This window comes from Cotesia typhae, unplaced genomic scaffold (assembly GCF_013202065.1).
Source record: "Cotesia typhae breed Kobodo isofemale line unplaced genomic scaffold, CoteBio_Ctyphae contig_11, whole genome shotgun sequence".
Taxonomy (NCBI): domain Eukaryota; kingdom Metazoa; phylum Arthropoda; class Insecta; order Hymenoptera; family Braconidae; genus Cotesia; species Cotesia typhae.
In genome coordinates this window covers 4,772,319-4,792,065 of record NW_027423711.1, presented here as the reverse complement: position 1 = coordinate 4,792,065, position 19,747 = coordinate 4,772,319, and the positions used below count along the sequence as shown (strand labels likewise).

General features: G+C 32.6%; 1 protein-coding gene and 4 non-coding genes across 5 annotated transcripts in view; 4 read left to right on the top strand and 1 right to left on the bottom strand.

Annotated features, from left to right (window-relative positions):
• The first annotated feature begins 217 nt into the window (after positions 1 to 217).
• Positions 218 to 290, top strand: Trnaa-agc (transfer RNA alanine (anticodon AGC)). Its single transcript has one exon. It is a non-coding gene; the product is annotated as a tRNA-Ala (tRNA).
• Positions 291 to 6,342: 6,052 nt separating this feature from the next.
• On the top strand, positions 6,343 to 6,464 carry LOC141529249 (U5 spliceosomal RNA). Its single transcript, XR_012479550.1, has one exon. It is a non-coding gene; the product is annotated as a U5 spliceosomal RNA (small nuclear RNA).
• Positions 6,465 to 9,862: 3,398 nt separating this feature from the next.
• On the top strand, positions 9,863 to 9,934 carry Trnac-gca (transfer RNA cysteine (anticodon GCA)). The gene has a single exon. It is a non-coding gene; the product is annotated as a tRNA-Cys (tRNA).
• A 3,460-nt stretch (positions 9,935 to 13,394) lies between these two features.
• On the bottom strand, positions 13,395 to 13,468 carry Trnat-agu (transfer RNA threonine (anticodon AGU)). The gene has a single exon. It is a non-coding gene; the product is annotated as a tRNA-Thr (tRNA).
• A 1,468-nt stretch (positions 13,469 to 14,936) lies between these two features.
• Positions 14,937 to 19,747, top strand: part of Lim3 (Lim3 homeobox protein) — a 28,504-nt gene continuing 23,693 nt past the window's right edge. Inside the window, exon 1 of the mRNA XM_074253616.1 lies at positions 14,937 to 16,096. Within this exon, the coding sequence (XP_074109717.1) occupies positions 15,829 to 16,096 (268 nt within the window). The 5' untranslated portion in view covers positions 14,937 to 15,828. The remainder of the gene's footprint in view (positions 16,097 to 19,747) is intronic.

Below are 19,747 nucleotides of genomic sequence, written 5' to 3'. Positions count from 1 at the left end.
TCATTCATAAACTGTATAAGTAATTGTAAAATGATGAGTCAATTATTTTTTATTCCTGAGAAACTATTAAAACATTGTCGAGGTAGAAATTCCATGGCCATATTAGTTATTTTTATTGTAAATATTATGTAATTTTTCAAAATATTTGTTGCAATTAACACAGTACTCATTTCTGCGTTTGAAATCCCGCTCCACCGAGCTTTGGTGTATGTACAACGGGGGCGTAGCTCAGATGGTAGAGCGCTCGCTTAGCATGCGAGAGGTACCGGGATCGATACCCGGCGCCTCCAAATATTTTTTTTTTTTTTTTATAAAATTTATTATTCCAAGTGCTTAGAACTTTGATTTGATTAAATTTCCAGACAAATTAGTCGAGTAGTTTAGAAGTTACAAGACAAAAACTGCCGTTCTAAATCAAATTAGTGAAACGTATTCTATTCCAAATTTCTAACTACTTTTGAAAACAAAGAAATCCATTTTTTAAATTCTTTTTCACCATAATCTCTTATGTTTTTATCTAGGATCCTGAAAGTAAAAAAAAATATTAGTATTAACATGAAATTACATTATTCGAATTGAAAGCTTTCGGCCTAAATTCCCAGACAATCTTTAAAACTTCATACTTTCCGACTTAAAAGAGGACATTTTAGTTTTTAAGTGCTCTTGGTTGCTTTTAAGCTACATGACCTATCTCGGACTCTCATATTGTCTTTTCGCGGCATTGTACACAGGTGTTACGTCACCTAAATGCTGGTGCATTTGCATAGCGTGTATAGACTGTCTGAAAAATATACAAATGCATATACCGTTTACACAACAGTAATTTTGTGTGTTAGTGTAAGTATATATATGTTTGTAGATGTACATACATGAATGCGAGTACACGCAATTTTAGATCAGCCGTAGATGCACTCAACAAAATTAAACCCCCGATCCCTCGTCCATTCTGTTCCTCGGTATCGAGTTTACTATAGCACAAGTACATCAAGAAAGAGAAAACCATATCAATGTAATATAATGTAAGCTCGCTGGTCTATGGACCAGAAACTTAACGTGCTCTATTCGTAGTCGATCGAACTTTATTACCAAGATATCATGCTGACTACTTTTTTGAGTAACTGAGGGAATAATAAATGAAAAAGTAAAAATAAACATTGAAGAAAAAAAAATTAAACTAAACATTAATTCAAAATGAAATATTCGGTGTTTCGTGAATAATTCTAAATATTGCGAAAATAACGATAGAGATTACTGTTTTTAAGTTGACGCTTCATGGCTTCTTGGCGACATTAAGTGCAGACCGTCTTGTCTCTCTTGTTCCATTCTCAGTTGGATAGGAGAAAAATGTAGAGCATTGATAGCGATGAGGATGTCGCGGATATATAGAAGGTGTGGGTGCTAGTAAGAGTGTGAGAGATGAGAGATGAGAATGAAAGAGAGTTTTGTACAGCTGTATAGTTGTATAGAGGGATATCGAACGAGGGATAGGAGTCCAGAGAGGCGGAGTCGTCCAGTTGCCATGGAAACGTGACACTCTTTCACGATAGAACTGTGCGATGTATAATACTACGTTTGCGAACTTGCTGTGCCGAACTTTCGCATCCAAGTTCGTCGGCTTTTGCGTCTCTGCAGTACTCAGTGCTATCCACCCTTGCCCTCTCGCTTCAGCTTTTCCGAACGCTATCTAGGAGTAACTTTCGGCCAAGATTTACTCGTTTTACGGTTTTACGACTCGGTAATGTACAATCTTTCGAAACTTTAAAAGATATCTTACGACTTGAATATGGATGTTTGGAAATTTTTACACCAGATCTGAAAGCTTGCTAAACTATGGTCACGTTGACTTTTGAGAAATAACTTACTTTGGAAACCTTTTTTATTGTTTGAGAGTTTAAAATGGGTCGATATTGATAACATGGGTCACACTATAGACCTTGAAGCCTAGAAATTTGATATGGTCATCTTGAGTTTCTTGGCTATCGATGTGTGGCTGTTTCTCTCATCGTTTGAGAGCCAAAGAAGCCAAATTCAGATGTATTGTATTTTAAAATTGATACTCTAGGTTGGCCAGATCTGCACTGATAAAATCATGTTGATTTATGAGAAATAATTTTTTTCTAATTAAATAATATGCATAAAAAATTTTTTTAAACAAAAAAAGACTAAAAGTTGGAAATATTTGAATTAAAAAAGAAGAAAAAACATCCCTGGTAATAGAACAGAGTTTAAATCTTCTAGTACTATATAAATACAGTAATTCAACGAAGTATAGCGAAAAGATGTCGCCAAGAACCGCATATATGTGGAAATATTCATATATAATATACTGAGGGTCCGAATAGAATGAGAAAAGCTCGCTCTAGTCATATCAGCCTGGGTTAGTGTCAGTGTGAGTAATATAATGTACGTGTGGATGTGTGAAGTAGGTGGAAAGAGGTTGAGGAAGCGTATAAGCCGAGTTTCCCGAGTAAGAGGAAAGAGGAAAAAGGAGAGTAAGTGTAGGAGCGCAGAAAAGTCCAGATGACATATGCAGAACGTAGCCACCTCTATATATTACCGGAGCTATTTCCCGAGAATTTACTGCGATCTACCTCGCTCTTCTCCTCCTATTCGCTAGCGAATATTCTTTTTTTATTTTTGGCTATATACCTTTTCATTCTCTCCTCACCATCACACTTGCAACACATCCTACACCCATACAAATGTATCTCATCGTGGGCTCACGGCTCTCAAGCTAAAGTAAAGTAAAGAGAAGAGAAAACGTGCAATTCGCAAGCCCGATCAACTTTTCTCTGCGTGTCAAAGCACTTTTCTTTTATTCTCCTGATACGGTAATCCTCTTTGCCTTTGTTTTATTTTTAAATAAACAAATAATTCAATATCCGATGAAATTCCGCTCTTTGTTCTTTAGAGCTGGAAAAAAAATATCGTTTGCAAAAACTACGACATTGCATTGTTCGAGCAAGAGTTTATAGTTACAGGCTCATTCTGCAAGGAACAGATCAGTAAATTCTCAAGAATGAGACAAGCAATAGGGCGTTGGTGGTTGCTAGACCAAATTGGTCCTGTCGCTGAAAACGTGTTACTTTTATACTCATTTGTTACCGTCATACTTATTAACTTTCTATATATGGAGCACTTTGTTCCAAATTGGTTGCGAAAATTTAGACTTTTTTTTTTTTTTTTTTTTTTTTCCAAGCCGAACTTTTGATTGCGAAGGTCATTGACAAATAAATTAGCTGATTCGAGATAAATAATTCTTTCAGTAATGAAATTAAAATCAAATCTTGAACAGTAATCATTTCCTTAAATTTTACAATAAAATGAAAAAACTTAATCATGGTTCGCGAAGAAAATTTGCGGAATAAACCCAGAGGAATTTGTATTCCCACCGCGAGTCGTCGTAAACCCTGAACTTTCTCATTGGACAATTCCCGAGGATGAGGATGAAGACGAAAATGTTCTCGATGAGGGTCTGCTCGGGGATGATGAGGCCGGAGCGAGCGAATAAGAAAATGACATTTCTTTATACCCTCTTTAGACAGTGTGTAGATGTAGATGTAGACGTAGACGCAACGGCGGGTTGTGTCACGTACCAGACACAACCTACAAGAAAAGCTCAACTTGTATTCTACTCTACACTCTCTACTCTTGCCATGTATTATACACAACATCGGGAAATGACGAGCGACCAGTTATGGTTATGGACCGTATATTCTGGGATGCGAATACGAGATTTTTTGCCTGATGAAACTCGTTTATTGCGAGTTATTTATGTTTTAATACTCGGCCTTTTTTTTTTTTTCTCTGTTATCATTGCCGTTAAATTTTATTTATAAATATTCTTAAACTTGGTGAGTTTATAAATAAATTAATTTATTTATTTATAAAATTACTTACTTATAAGTTTTTAAAATATGTAAGGTCGAAATAATCATCTATAAGTGCTTCAATATCTGTGATGATTATTGTTCTTAATGTGTTTCAAGTGAAAGGCAACGCTCGATTGTTCTTCTATTTTAGTATCAAGGTCTCGGTTAATTACATTTATTATTTACACGTCAAGTCAATTTGTCACTATATTATTGAATTTTATTCTATACATTGGCGAAAGTGACACAAAAAATAAGTGAAAATTAATTAATCAATTTTTATGTAAAATACTTTTTTATTTCTTTTCAATTTCTAAAATATTTAATAAATTTTTTTTCATAATTGAAAAAAACTACTTTCATCTTTATAAATGATTATTATTAACAAAAAAAAAATATTTAAAATTTTTCAATTGCGAAGAATCTTATAACAGTTAACCGGATAACTTGCAATAATTAAATGAATAAACTTGGAACAGTAAATATTGACTTGTAAAAATGAAGTTGAGAATGTCGGAAAAAATTAAAACCGCCCAAGGCAGATCAAAAATTCTCGGGCAATTTTTAACGAATTCCCTGTGTGAACTATAAAACGCAGACTGTCTCATAATAAATTCACTATCCAGATCTCGGAAGTTGGCTTAAAAATATATATATATATATATATATATATATATATATATATATATATATATATTAAATGTATAATATCACATTATATTTCAGTTATACAGCAATCTCGCAGTAGGAATTTTAAAGTGCGTAAATTACCTTTTCTGTTTGAACTACGGCTAAAGATTATTTGTATATAATTTTTCATATTTACCCTTGCCTGTGCTTTTTTTTTTAAAAAAAAAATTAAAAAAAAAAAAAAAAAAAAATTTTTCATTAGTTGCGTACTACGGAACACGAAATCTAAGAAAAAAACAAACAAAAAAAGCATCTTCATTTTTATTATTTCTTATTTTTATCTTACCCATTTTTTATTCTTCAACCATGAACCATGAAATATTTGAAAAATGTTCAGTCGACCTTTGAGATTAAAACCCAAGACAGCACTTCAAGATGAAAGAGCAAGATAAGTTGTAAAAAACATGGAGAAAAAGCGAAAGTAAGGGTGATAAAAAATACACATAACCACCGAATATTAAGTCTGTCCTTTAACCATCCCAATATATACATATATATATATATATATATATATATATATATATATATATATATATATATATATATATATATATATATATGTTATGTATACATGCCGGCATTAGATGGCGTGCAATGAGTGGAGAAAATGAACTTGCGGGTTAGGAGAATTTTTTTTTATTGTTATTTTCACTCGTCAACTCGTGGATTTTATGATTGAAAAAGAGACAGCTGATAACAGAAGTGAGAGTGGAGAAGCAGGATGAAGAAATAGAGGTTTGTTTACCCCTCGATTCTCGCCCTCATACTCATCGATTCTCCTCTTTCTTCTTTTCTCCGGCCTCTCGCTTTTCATTCTCAAGTAACCGATGTGTATGTATACATTTATACTATCTGTGTGTATGTATGATCAGTTACAAGCAAAAACGACAACCGCCTGCGCGAAGAAATACATTTTTGAAAATAAAAAAAGAGTGTCGCGAAAAATCAATGCAGCGATGGGATTGGTTACCACCAGGAGAACTACGGACAGTCATTGGTCCGCTGGAATCCTGTCGGGCGGCGCTTAAAGATGAGCTGAAGCAGTCTCATCGTTTATATTGATCCCACGCTTTAGCTGTACTCGCGAATGCTCGCGAACATGTCGAGAGACATCGAACTGATGCGAATACCACACCCGCACTTATCAATCCTTTTTTTATTTTATTTTTCAATGATAAATAAATAAACAAAGGAATGTATTTTAAAATCGACCAATTATGATAAGAGATGGATAAGGGATTTATTAAATATTAAGCGTGTCGAGGTGCTTCATGTGGTAATGGATGTAACAGGTCGGAATAGATCTTATCAAATTATCGAGTCTTGAATGAGAGGACTTAATGGAGTTCGCGAATGGAGGGATAATTACTGGAAAGTGAAGATGCGGTTAGGGTGTCACTCGGTTTAACCCGACCATTATAGATATTATATAGACATACATGTGCGGAATATCTTCGTGAAATTATATTAAATTTGTATTATGATGAGATGAATCGTACGATGACACGGATTTGAGTGTTCAAGTATGCTGAGTGCTTGATATAATGTTATATTCTGCAAGATAGAATATTTTATCAGAAGCATTGTTAGTGTAATAAGATGAATTAAAAGGGATTTAGAGCTAAGGGCTGTGATAGAGATAGAGAGAGAGAGAGAGAGAGAGAGAGAGAGAGAGAATTGATGGCAGTGAGCGCCGACAGGTGGCGTAGAGTTGTCAATTTAGTTCGTTTGAGTACACTTGGCTCAGAATTGTTAAAAGCTATTTTTGGGACTGATTTAGTTACTCTGGTTTCCCTTCAACAACACGCATAAATCTTTCGCCTTTTACTAAAGATTTCCGTGGAGGGGAACATCTGATGAGTCTATATTACTATTTTTTGTAGTACCCGGCGTAAGCTGCGTCATAAATGAATTTAAACATAATATAGAATTTTCAAGCTAAAATGAAAAATTCTTTATTGAATTTTTTGTCTGATAAAAAAATTTTTTTTACTCATTCTAAAAGAGTTAAATATTTTAATAGAATATTACTTAAAATTTATTGATGAATTTAATCTGTTAATAAATTTTTTTTCTTAAAAAGTTTTACCTAAATTTAAGGAACTTTGATTAGAAAAAAATCGATTTTTTTTTTTCGATAAATAGAAAGTTTGTTTAATAATCCCGACGATAAATAATTTTATAAGACCTCAGGCAAAGATAAATCATCGGATAACAAAACTCCAGAGAGCGTTAACAGTTCCAACAACCCAACTACGACGATAAAGTGATACAACACCGCTGATATATTCCAGAATTTCTCCTATCCGCAGAACATTTAGTTCATGTTCATAGATACAGCATACAACCGTATATTCAACATTTATTCATACATGTATGGAGTTAACAGCGCGTTGTAGTTTGTTGGACTCGAGCATAAAAAAGCACGGGGGTGTGACTCTGACTTGTTGGTGTACAGCGGCGGGTGTTTTGATGGATTAATTCGCGACAGGAATGGAAAGCAACCTTTGGTTGGGGAATACTGCATTTTTTTCTCTCAGGACTTTTATCCAGATAGGCAAGAGGGTAACAAATGATTCGTTGGTCTGTCAATTTCAAACAACAACCCGCACCAGCCTTGTAACTAACGGATAATTCGTGTCGCGGTGTCTATTCGTCACGTTAATTTTTAATTATCAATGTTTATATTTTTAAAGAGTTAGCCGCTTTTGAAAAATCTGCAAAACGTAATTTTCAATTATTTTTTCTGATTCTTTTAAATTGCTTAATTTGAAATGGATGTACAAATAACAGAGACTGAACTGTAAACGTTAGTTTACAGTTTCGCAGAAAATCAATCAAACATGATTTATGAAAACTGTTATTGAGCACATGAAAATGTGGTTTTTATTACAACCCATCAATTGAATTTTGAAAACTGACTTTTGAGTGAAACCTAACATCAATTTACCAGCAATAATTCTTCTTGTCCCCATTTGAAGAAAAAGAAATTAATCGTTAAAATGTATTTACAACATTAGAATAATCTTTGACATCTAAAAAGTAAAAAAAAAAAAAAAAAATAAATAAACAACAGACTGTTGACAAATAATGAAGAGTAGTGCCTTCTACAATAGCAAGCTTGACGACAGGTACGATAATATACTACCAGACCACCTAGTGACTTCATGACTCCACCATATGCTACCATGACTAAGCCACACATGCTTTTTGATCATTGTCGACGAACAAACAATCAAATAAATAAAATCCCCAAACTTAAAATTCATATATAAATTACAAAACACCTCCCAAAAGTAACTAAAATACCTCATGTATCATGGCAGAGCTCCTTATTGAGTAATTTTTGTTTTTTAGATGCCTAAAAGAGATATCAGGGCAGGTTAAAAAACTGTGGGGTGGGCTTCCGAATGCTTACAGAGAGCAGACAAACTCACAATGCTAATGTGGCTCAAAAATATATATCTGTATACACATACAGAGGTAAAAGATGATGCAATTAATCAACGTAAACAGAACTTGGCGAACAATAGATCCCTTTTTATGCTGTTGTCCTCCACCTCTGCACCCCCTCTGACTTGCACGCACCGCCTTCTGTCAATAAATAAATCTTGTCCCACAGAGAGCCACCCCACATTGATGTACCAGCGAGTTACGCGTTTTACGTCAGGATTTTGAAGGGTGACATTGATATGTCGCCTCGGGATCATCCGAATGCCGTGTAAACAAATATAAATAATAATTAATAAATTTATATCAAACAATATTCGTAAAAAAACTCTCAATACATTTTCAATTCAAGCATTAACCATCAATTTATGGTTATCAAAAATTCAATGGTACGTATTTGCTGGTAGTCATTTTTGTCTGGCACCAATACCAATTTACGGTTCCTATAAATATTTTATGCCAAATAAACAATCCCAATTAGTAATTTATATAAGTAATAATTAATGTAATCGGGGTCGGATATTGTTGTTTATGTTTGCTGGTGAACAAAGACTCCATTTATTAGATTAAAATTCTTTTTTCATAAACAATAGTTTGTTTTTTATTTTGATTTGTAAACTTTTATTTTTAATTTTGGTAATGTCATGTTTATACACTCAACAATTCTACGACGAGATTACTATAGTCAGGAAAAAATATATATTTATACATATATTAGTATCATCAATATATGAAGAAAACGATTGAATTGCTGGGATAAGTAAACAGGAAGATTGAATTTTTTTATTGTTAAGCCAACAAATTTTTGCTATTCGTTGGAAATAATTCAAGTATTAATGGTGATGAAAGAATAAATACGTCCAGTGTCTAGACGCTGGAGGATTATGCATACAAAGCTGAGTGGATTGATCATAATAAATCTAAGGTGACGGTAATAAGTAATTATTCATAAAATGTCTGTCTTCGACTAATTATCCGTCAGTAAGATATTATCCGTCAGATTATTGAGTGGCAATTCTATATTATCATTACTAATTACAGAGAATAATGTCAGTCAAGAAAGAAATAGTTAATGCCAATCGACAAAATATACTTAAAAAAATTTCAAGTCCGTAAAGCCCCTTTAACAATATTTTTGCTTCAAAACTCCAGCATATTGAAAAATTATTATGAACTGAAAACAAGCATATAAATTTGAAAATTTACAGCTGAAAGCTTGAGCTTATAAGACCCAATAAAATTAAATGACGTGTATGATTTAATAGCGTTATTCAGTGAGGTGTGATCAATACGAATTCATCTGTCATATTTCAGTCTACTTGACTTGGCTCAGTTACATTCGTTTGAAAAATTATTATTGCGGCAATTATGATTATATTTATTCTGTTTCAGCAGATAACTTTTTACAAGACTAGTACTATATCTGTTGAGTGTGTATACTCTTCCATATATTTGTTGTGTTTACTTTATTGGGATATTTATCAAAGTACAGAGCACAGCAGAGATGATAAAATGATTTCTATCCTTTGTCGAGCACTCAAAAGTACTAGATATAAGCGCCCCGTATTTATCTTTCCATGGCTACGAGTGTGTTTGTATTTAGTGGTCGATTCGGCAAACTTCAGTGAAACCTGTCGACCAGTCCATTATTGATATTGAGATCATCCTGATACGTAGTTTGCAATTTATCAGTATTCATACGACCGTAAAACAATTTTTATTTGCACATTTACATTCTCAATTTCTATAATTCGCGTCCTTTATTCACTTTTGTTATCGAAAAGAGAGGCAAACACTCGAACTACACTCGCTGGTTATAGGAGAGTCCATCGTTGCCGATATATAACATTGGGGGTATAGCTCAGTGGTAGAGCATTCGACTGCAGATCGAGAGGTCCCCGGTTCAAACCCGGGTGCCCCCTGATTCTTTTTTTTCTTGGAACAAAAAAAATAATCTAATCGATTTTTTTTTTTTTTATAAATAACTTGAAAATAATTGGTCGCAGCGTACGTCATTTAATGTATCAAGAGTTAAGTATTTTTATTAGTATGTTTTGCTTTCAAGTGTAATAAAACTAGGCCAGAAAACAGTGTGATGATAAGGCTTCCGTAAAAAATGGTCGTTAGAGTAATTTAATGCCTTATATTACTCAAGCTACAATAAATAAAAATGTTCGTTGTGTTAATGGGAGAAATTTATTTTTTCTTGACTATAAAAATAGAATTGACTTTTTGAAATTTATTTATTACTTTGATAAATTAAAAACAAAATGGAAAACGGAATTATAATTATGAAAATTTACAGTTTTTATTCGAAAATTGTAATAAATTTTTCCACTAAAAATATATCAGTATTTAAAGTAATAATCGTAAATCTGAACATGTGAATATTTTGGATGTTGGCCACAAATTGATCAAATATGTGGGATATAAAAGTGTCAAGTTAAAAACGAGTCTAAAGAATAGGTGGATATGCGTAAAGATATTAAAAGGGAAAAGGAAAACTACGTTTTATAAAATAAATTTAATATGTTTGTGTGGGTCATCTAGACCATGCGAGATAGTGAAGACTGTCTATATCGATATATCGGTAACGATATCTTTTATGACATAGATAGAGTAAAGTGGTATCGGTGTGCATGTGACCACACAGAATGTGAATCACGCAAGTGTCAGCCACCTGCGACACACACACAAACCAAACGCCTTAAAACCATAAGCCCTACTAAATATTCCGTAAATCCATTAAATACTCTGAGAATTGGCTAAGTCGATCGTGCCAATTGGCTAACAGCCAAATTAAATGTATATCCTAGATAAGTCTTGTCCCCTACACTATCGCTTGATATCCGGTGCTGCTGTACTATAAAGATCCAATTTAAACTGTACCCAAATAAATTCATAATCTATCAATTTTATGTTTTTTCGGTCCAGCATTAAGAAGTTTTGTAAAAAGTTGGTAAACAAAATGATCAATCATGTTTAGTGTCGTTTGACGTTATTTGGGCGTTGGACGATAATTTTTAAGTGGATAAATTTACAGAAATCAAACAGTCTTTTTTTTTTTTTCTTTTGTATATGGTAAAGAATTGTGTAGATACTGTAAATAAACCGTACAGATTGTGTAAAGAAGAGAGGTTAAATTCGGCCAGATGGCAGATGCCTGCTAATCCACCATTATCGTTAGCAATGATCGGACTCCAGAAGCCATGATCATTTCAATTCATTGGTAGGGTGGATTTCACTCTTCCAGGATTCAGAACAACTCATGCAAGTTAGTGTCAATACTCTGTGTATTTATATATGTATACATATAAGTCATCACTGCTCAGTTCATGCCAGTTATCCCAAAAGAGGTTTATTTTATTTATTTTTTGAGTTAGCATGGCTATCAATTTTTTTTTTCATTCATCGGAACACATAAATTAGACAATATGGATTCATTGACTTTTTCTGAATCATTTGTTTTGGATAAAAGGCGTAATTATTGTTCAATTTACTGATTAGAAGAATTAATTAGAGCTTTAAATCAATATTATATTGTCAGAAGGATCTTTTCAAGTAAATATTCGACTTTTCTGGAATTTTTTGGATGAAGTTGTAGTGATCAACTAGTTACCACATTTGGTGTTAAATTTGATCTCACAGATTTAAAACTTCACTTTATAATACCATTATAAATGATCTTAAAAATAACTGTAAGGATTTTTCAGTGAATGAAATAGTCATTGTATACATTTATAATTCAATGAGAAAAGAAGGGTTGTTCCCCCGTTTAATAAACCAAAAAGAAAAACCTCTAAATTATTCATCAAAACTAACAGTTGAAAGGACAAATGTAGAATGATTAATGTCTTGAGTAAAAAATCATAAATTGTGTCATCGTCCAAGCGTACATAGATGAAACACATTTGACACTTTAAACTCAGTTTGATAAAGTTTGATCATCTGAACGGTGTGTCTATCGGCATGAAAATAAACACACGAGCTACTTAGCAGGCGACATGCCCTATAAATAGTGCGGAGATAAATGAATGAGGGTGAATGAATGAGAAAGAGAGAAAGAGAGAGAAAAGGTTTTACGAATGAAATCACCCCCCGGTTAGATGATCTAATTTAATTGACACCTTAATAGCTGCGCTACTGGATCGTTCGAGTTAACTTACTCTTGGTTCGTTCACCAGAAGAGGGATGAAAATATAAGGGTGGTTAGGACGTGGGAGATGCATGGCACCAAGACAATTGAATTTTATGGGGGGTTTGTCCGTTTAACCGATTAATCGATTTACTCGAGCCTTGTTTCATTTCATTTTTTATTCTATTTCCGTGGATCTTCACTTTACTCATCACGTTATCTCCTTCTTAATAATCCTTTACTTATCATCAATAAACGGATTGCTAATGCCAGATATTCAACGGTCGTATTATTATCGATACTATATTTGTAATTGCCTCGTTAAAACTGCATTTTCTTATTACTTGAGTAATTGGAAAATTATTAACAAGATTTAACGGTATCTTATTATTGAATTTCATTGGGATTACATTTGTTTTATTAATTCTTATTTATATATTACTTTTGTTAATTAAAAAATATTATATATATATATATATATATATATATATATATATATATATATATATATATATATATATATATATATATATATATATATATATATATATCAAGCTGAATAAATAATGTTAATTTTATCGTGTATCCCCAAAGTTTTTTTAGGTTGTAAGAATTAATAAAAAAAAATTTACAACTTTTGTTGAGTTTTTGGGGTTAAAAACGCTGAACCGCAAGCTGAGCTTTTAAAAACTTCTGGTATAAAAGAAATAAAAATAAAAAACATTATAACGGCTGGTAAACTTTTGGAAACTTTAGTCTTAAATTTTAGACGAGTTGGAATTATTTTGCTCGGTTATTGGAAAACTTTTTTTTAACCCTTATAAATGGGAAAATTATCTGACTCTTTATTAACCGAAATTAATAATTAAACTTGTGGTTAAAAAGTGACCTAAAAAATTTATCAATTTTTTTTTCGTAGTTTTAAAATTTTTTTAATTTTTAAAAATATTTTCTCGCTTAATTTTTAATTAAAATTTTTTATCCATCAATTTATGAAGTCTGAGCATTCAGATCATTAAGGACGAAATTATGGCAATAGGACGATTAAACAACCATGTACATAAACTCAAAAAAAAATATTTTTTTGTTATAAAATAATAGATTGTAATTGAAATTTATAATAAAAAAATCAATTTATAAAGTAACTTTGTGTTTTTTTTTTTTTTTTTTTGTGACTTTACCTCATTAGTAAATTTTACTGTAAAAACTATAGCAATAAGGAAAAAAAATAATCGACCAAGCGACTGAGGCTCCGGAGGGATTCGAACCCTCGATCTCCTGTTTACTAGACAGGCGCTTTAACCAACTAAGCCACGGCGCCGCACGCTTGCCTTTCAACGCTTTAACATACTAAAGCTACACCTATCATTGCTAGTTCTTCCTCAATATCAACTAGCTAATTCCCAAATCCTCCCCCAATTAACAATCACTGGCCAGAAACAAATCCACGACAACATTTCCTTAATTTTCTTACTAAAATTTCCCCTATTTCTCCAAAAGCAAAGTTTCCATCGAGGGCAAGCTCGAAGACAAAAAGCGCAAGCGTGCATGGGGGTGGCAGATCCCCACCTATCCCCGGGTGGTGGTAGCGATGATTTGGGGTTGGTGGAAGCTTTAACCCCTACTGAATTCCTCTCTTCTCCGTTCCTCCCGCAAAAGAAGAGAAGCATTCACGTAATTCCGGCGGGTCTTTCACACCCTCAAGCCCTCACTCGCAGAACTCTCTCCGAGAGGCCCTTATATATACTACCTCTGACAATCTAATGCCTAGTGCTGTTGGTCATCGTGCGCCGGTTTATCAGTGCGGTCTTATCAGTGAATCCTCGCCAAAACTTCCCCGTTACTTAAAGTCCCTGAAATAATTAAGAGTAACCAATAAATAAATAAATAAATAAATAAATAAATAAACAAAGGAACTGAAGAAAGAAGAAGTAAATGTTGAAGAAATAAAGTTAAAGTTTACTACCGCAAAAAGTAAAAATAAAACAAAAATTAACCAACAACAAATGCGTTGTAAAAATGTTTAGTGAATCAAGCGCTGAAAAAAAACGGAGGATCCATCGACAAAAGGAGTAAAATAAATAAGCGTTTGATACTCGTCGGATACCAATACGAATGGTTTTGATCGTGTCTCATCCTCGAAGTCACGGAATCCGGGCTTCTCATTTCTTACAGAGCCGGCGAGTTTCACGAAAGAGGATCCGCAAAAGGACCGAAGAAATTCATACCACAATAGTAGTAACTGTTTTTTCAATCCAGCCCGTGGTCCTCCGTCTACTTTCTCCCTATCGAGCATATCCTCCACCAGTTAGCCATCATCAGGATCAGGAATATCTACTCCGACAATTTACATCGGATTCGGCTCGAGAGTTTGTAAATTTACATTGACACGCGTGCAAAAAGCTTCTGCCGATTCTCCGCGACTACTATTACTATACTATAATAATGTATGATAGTATATGATCACCCGCGGATGGATCAAACGCGACACTGGGCTTCGGCCTACGAGGAACCAACTTGGGACTTTTATTCCCGATTACTATTGCCGATTCATTTCCCGAGAGCCGACTTGTGTTGATCAACCATCAACGGGCTAAAGAACAATCTGTGCTTTGTGGTGTGCATTTTTTATTTAAAAATTTTTATCTTTAATTTATTTATTTTTCAGTTGTTATTTTGTTGATCGTTATTATTTAAGTGGTAGACCAAGGTTATGGTCGAGATAAACTGGGAGTCGCGAACAGCCTGATAAGGAGAAACGTAACGCATAACCGACGGCTGTAGTTTAGTTATCGAGTGCGTGGCTGGCTCTGGGCCCGCTCGGACGCGACTGCCCTCCGGGCGATTTATTGTTATTTAATCGGTTACTTTTTTTTTTTTTTTTTCGATTAGTTTTAATTAGAGCTCTGTTTTTACTTTTATGGATTATGGATTCTCGGCTATTTACAGAAATCCGGAATAGAATTGTCAGTTGACACCAAGGGTATTGTTCTATTCGCTTGGAAATTTTATTTGTGTGTGATAATTAATGTTAATTGGAAACCTTTATTTACTGTGTTGTGTACAGTGGAAATTTTTTTAGTTATTGACTTAAAGTGGAGTTTTTTTGGATGGAAAAATTATTTTAGTTGGATTATTGTGACTTTTAACGCAGGTTCATAGGGAAAAAAAAAAAAAAAAATACAAATAATTTAATTAAAATTATTTTGAAAAAATAATTATTTAAAAAGAAGACAATTGGTGTGAAAAATTTTTTTTTGTTAATTTTAACATCAATTATAATAATTTCAAAATATTTATCATAAAAAAATTGATAACAAGAAATTTAATATGAAATGAAGAAATAATAAAAATTAATACCTGCAATAATTATAAAAAGAATATCTAAGAACCTGAAAAAAAATATTAATTAAAAAAAATTGAACATGAATTGAAGAAATAATTACAAAAAAAGACAATTACACTTCAAATAATAAAAGTAATAGAAAAATAATTGAATGACAGTCTCCTGGCGTTGGTCGATAATTTAAAACTCTAAAAGTAATAATTATACTGGAGCTGTATTTGCCGTACGCACCACTGCCGGGAGGTGGTGGAATCCTCCCGGCGGTGTCAGGCGGTGGCGGAGGCGGTGTAGGCGGCGGATGCCGCCCGGTGCTACTTGGCGGAGTTGATTTGTCGATGTCTGCAGCGGTTCAGCAGCCGAGCGCAAATGCTCCGCAGGGTCACATCCCCCACCCCGCGAGCAGTTTCATCGGGGCCCCACCGAGCCACCCCGCGGGGTTCATCGGGGCCCTTCCGCCGGCGGTCCACATGCCTCGGTCTCCCGACGTGGTGCTGCCCCTCGGGCCCTCTCTACCGGCGGGCCACCACCGCGAACCTGATTCAGATGCGCCGCCTAATCCCGATGTTTTGCTGTCGCTACTCGCCCGCAACAAACATCTCGAAGGTAAGAAATAATTAAGGAAAATTTTACATTTTTATTTGGCAAGGTTGCAAATTTATAAAATTTATTTTAGAAATATGTCCAAATTTTTTTTTTTTGATAAATTTTAATTCAATTTTTTTAATTGGTAAATTATTTGAATTAATTCAAATTAAATTTCTCTCAAAACAAAAAAACAAATTTTTTGTGCTAAGGAAATTTTAAGGAAGACAAAAAATTATTTTGGAGCAAGAAGAAATTTTTTTAGCTCAAAAAAACTTTGACCTTAATATTTTTTTGAGCCAAGAAAATTTACACTCCAGTCAAGAATTTTTTTTTTCAATGTAGGAAACTTTGAACGAAAATATTTTTCTTGAATCAAATATTTATTTTTTAGTGAACTATTTTATTTCACACCCTTTTGATTCTAGGGACAAAATATTATTTCAAGATGTTTATATTAAGACACAATCTGATCGCTAGTTATATTGTTTACCGTAAGATAAAAATAATAAGTGATGATAAAATGGAGTTATGGATTTCAGTAGTGTCTAAGATTTTGTTCGAGTTTATCTGGTGATAAGAAAAAGTAGACGATAGATACACAAAATAAAATAGAATTTTTTATCAACCAATGATGAAACTCAAACTTTGACTATTAACACTTATTATATTATTTATATTTATATTAAAATAAGACTAAACAAATATTTACTTTTGTCTGTAACATTTTCAGAGTAATGAAAATTTAATATTTTACGAACCTGGTATTTATATTTATTGCCAACTTTGCGAACATAAAGCAAAAGCGCATAAACCTACGGGAAATTTATACTCAGGATAGCAAGGTGTGAGTGTGTGCGTGTAGTATGTAAAGAAAAATTTCTAAGGGTGCAACAGATTGCCGTACTTTACTGCTCGTATGTGATACATAATGCACGATTACTTTGTGCTGTACACGGTTTCTGTTGGTCGAGTTTGGAAGCATGCACACCACATACACCACACTACATACACACCGTGTATTTATGAGCGTGTACCGGCAAAATAAACTCGTATCTTCAGTGCGTGAAAATGTGCTAAGTGTTTCGCATTCTCAGCGCGACATACCCCAGCTTTTTACACGCGATTTTCTAAATTATTTTTTAGTTTTTGTCACCGAGGGTCAAATTCCCGCTCACTATTTTTGCAGTCACATTTTAAAGACACTTTTTTTTTTTTCGCCAATTTTAAAGTCAAATTATATTTTTGTGATATCAATTTTTTTTTATACTTTATTGAGGCTCGTTTTTTATCAACGGTGAAGTAAAATAGGATTGAAAAAATATTTTTTATCAATTTCTAATCTAAGATTCATTAGATAAAGTTTTTTTCCAATTTTGTGTCGTAAAATTATATTTTTAAGTATTGCTTAAATTTTGTTGTGAATTTTTTTTTTTTAATAAGAAGTTTTTATTTTAAATTAAAAAATAATTTTTTTGTTAAATAAAATTTAATTTTTTTTTTTTTTTTTTTTTTTCTTTTCAAAAAAAAATTTATTAAAAATTAAATAATAATTTTTTTCTCTAAATAAATTGATAAATAATTAATTTATTTATTTAAAAAAAAATTAAATAATTTATTGCATAGAATAAAAGTAAAAGTAAACAATGATAAAATTAAAAAATCGCGACGTAATTCACCCACCTGTCCATGTGACTTATTCATCCTCTCAATCTCGGTGAGTGGAGCAAGGTCGAAGGAGTTGGTTAATTATGCACACCGAAGAGGAGTAAAACCGTGCGATTATATAGCCGAGACTGGAAAGTGCCTGAGGCCTTTAAAACCGAGTTAAATTACTGAGTATCAAAATTATCCATATTTACATAAATATTTAACGAGAATAACGCGAGTACCGGCGCCTGATTTTGGTTTAATATTAATCGTTGGTAATTAATTATCAATTATTAAGACAGCAGATGGATAGATCTAATCCTAATGAATTCCGACGGAGACTGAGACTGAGACTCATTCACCTTGTTTAAGAATAATTAAAATTCATTATGTATATATGGTAATGTAATAATAATTACCTGGCAGAAAGGCGGACTGAAAAGGCGAGTTTCAAGTTTCCGTGCGCGGGGAAACTTTATATTATTTATATTATATATTTATAAGGAGGAGAGTTTTGAGGAATGCGCTCAGAAAACATGGATCAAGAGAAAAATTCAGCAGAAAGCTGAAATATGGAATCTCCGAGCGAGATATCAGACATCCGAGCAAGAAGTGATGGATACTCACTCCTCCCCGGTCTCTGGAGTCTCGGTAAGTCGGATTCGAGAAATAATTTAACGACAAAAATCGATTCCACTCGATAAACGAGCTACCGAGGAATTTGGTCGTGCGTCTTTGAAAAAACTCACACTCAAGTCCAAACAGAGCTCTGCCTTCGCATTCAACTTTTAAGATCGAGGATCAGGATCTCACTCAGGATCTGCCGCTCTATATCTCTGTATTTGTGTAAGCACTTTCTTGCTTCACTCACCGACTATAAGGATTTAAGTGTATTAGACACGCTCAATTTGTATTTTTATTTTTATTAAGACTATTCATCAAATTTTTAATTTAGCTTTTTGTCAACTTTGTTTTATATTATTCGCTAAATTTATTTAATTAGTTAGTGAAATTTCTTCATTAAAATATTTTGTTTTTAAAGCTGTATTATTTTAAAACATATTTTTATTTTTTAATTTTAAATTAACAATTTGATATTTTTTTTTATTATTCAAAAAAAAATTATTATAAAAATTTAATAATAATTAATTTTAATTTTATTTTCAAATAAATTAATATTTTTTAGTAAAATTTAAATATAAAAATAAATAATGATAAAATTAAAAAAAAAAAATTATTTTTTAATAAAAAAATTAAGAATTTATTTACTAAAAATTTTCAAAGTTTTGTTAATTTAAATTTAATAAATAAATAATTAATAAAAAAGCCATAGTGGTTTGTATTGTAATCCGAAGGGCGAGTTGACACGCGGTTTGTTTGGCTTTTTGTTGATAAATATAGACCAGAAGAGATAAGGACTGTTTTACCTATAAAGAAGCTAAGCTCTTTTTGTTAAAAGGCCCTTACGTCGACTCGTCGGATATTTTAATAAGGTAAGTGCTGCAAGGCCGGCCTAACACTCAACCCCGCCACGGTGCCATGGGGTGGTTTAATCATGTAATGTGTTCTCGGGGGCACGGCTAGTCCGCAATCAATACGATATTGCCCCGAGCACGATATTACGGGCATCCCTTTATTCTCTTTCTGAAAAGCTAGCTAAAAACAGAAACAAAAAAAATTAAAATCTGAACTTGAAAAAATTTTCAAAGCTACAAAAAAAAATTTTTAGAATTTTTTTTAACAAGTAAATTATGGAAAAAATAATTAGGAAAAAAAATTGACATTTAAAAATTAAAAAAAATTAAAAATCTAATTTTTTTTTTAAATTATTTTTTGGAACTAATTTTTTTGTTAAATAAAATTTAAAAAATTCTCATTATTTCATTAATTGATAAAAAAAACTAAAGTAAAATTCTTTGCAAATATTTCTTAAGAAATAAAAAAATCAAAGAAATATTTTATCGAATTTCGAGAAGTTATTTTTTATCGTACCGACCTTCGGATACCGAATAGCGTGTGCCG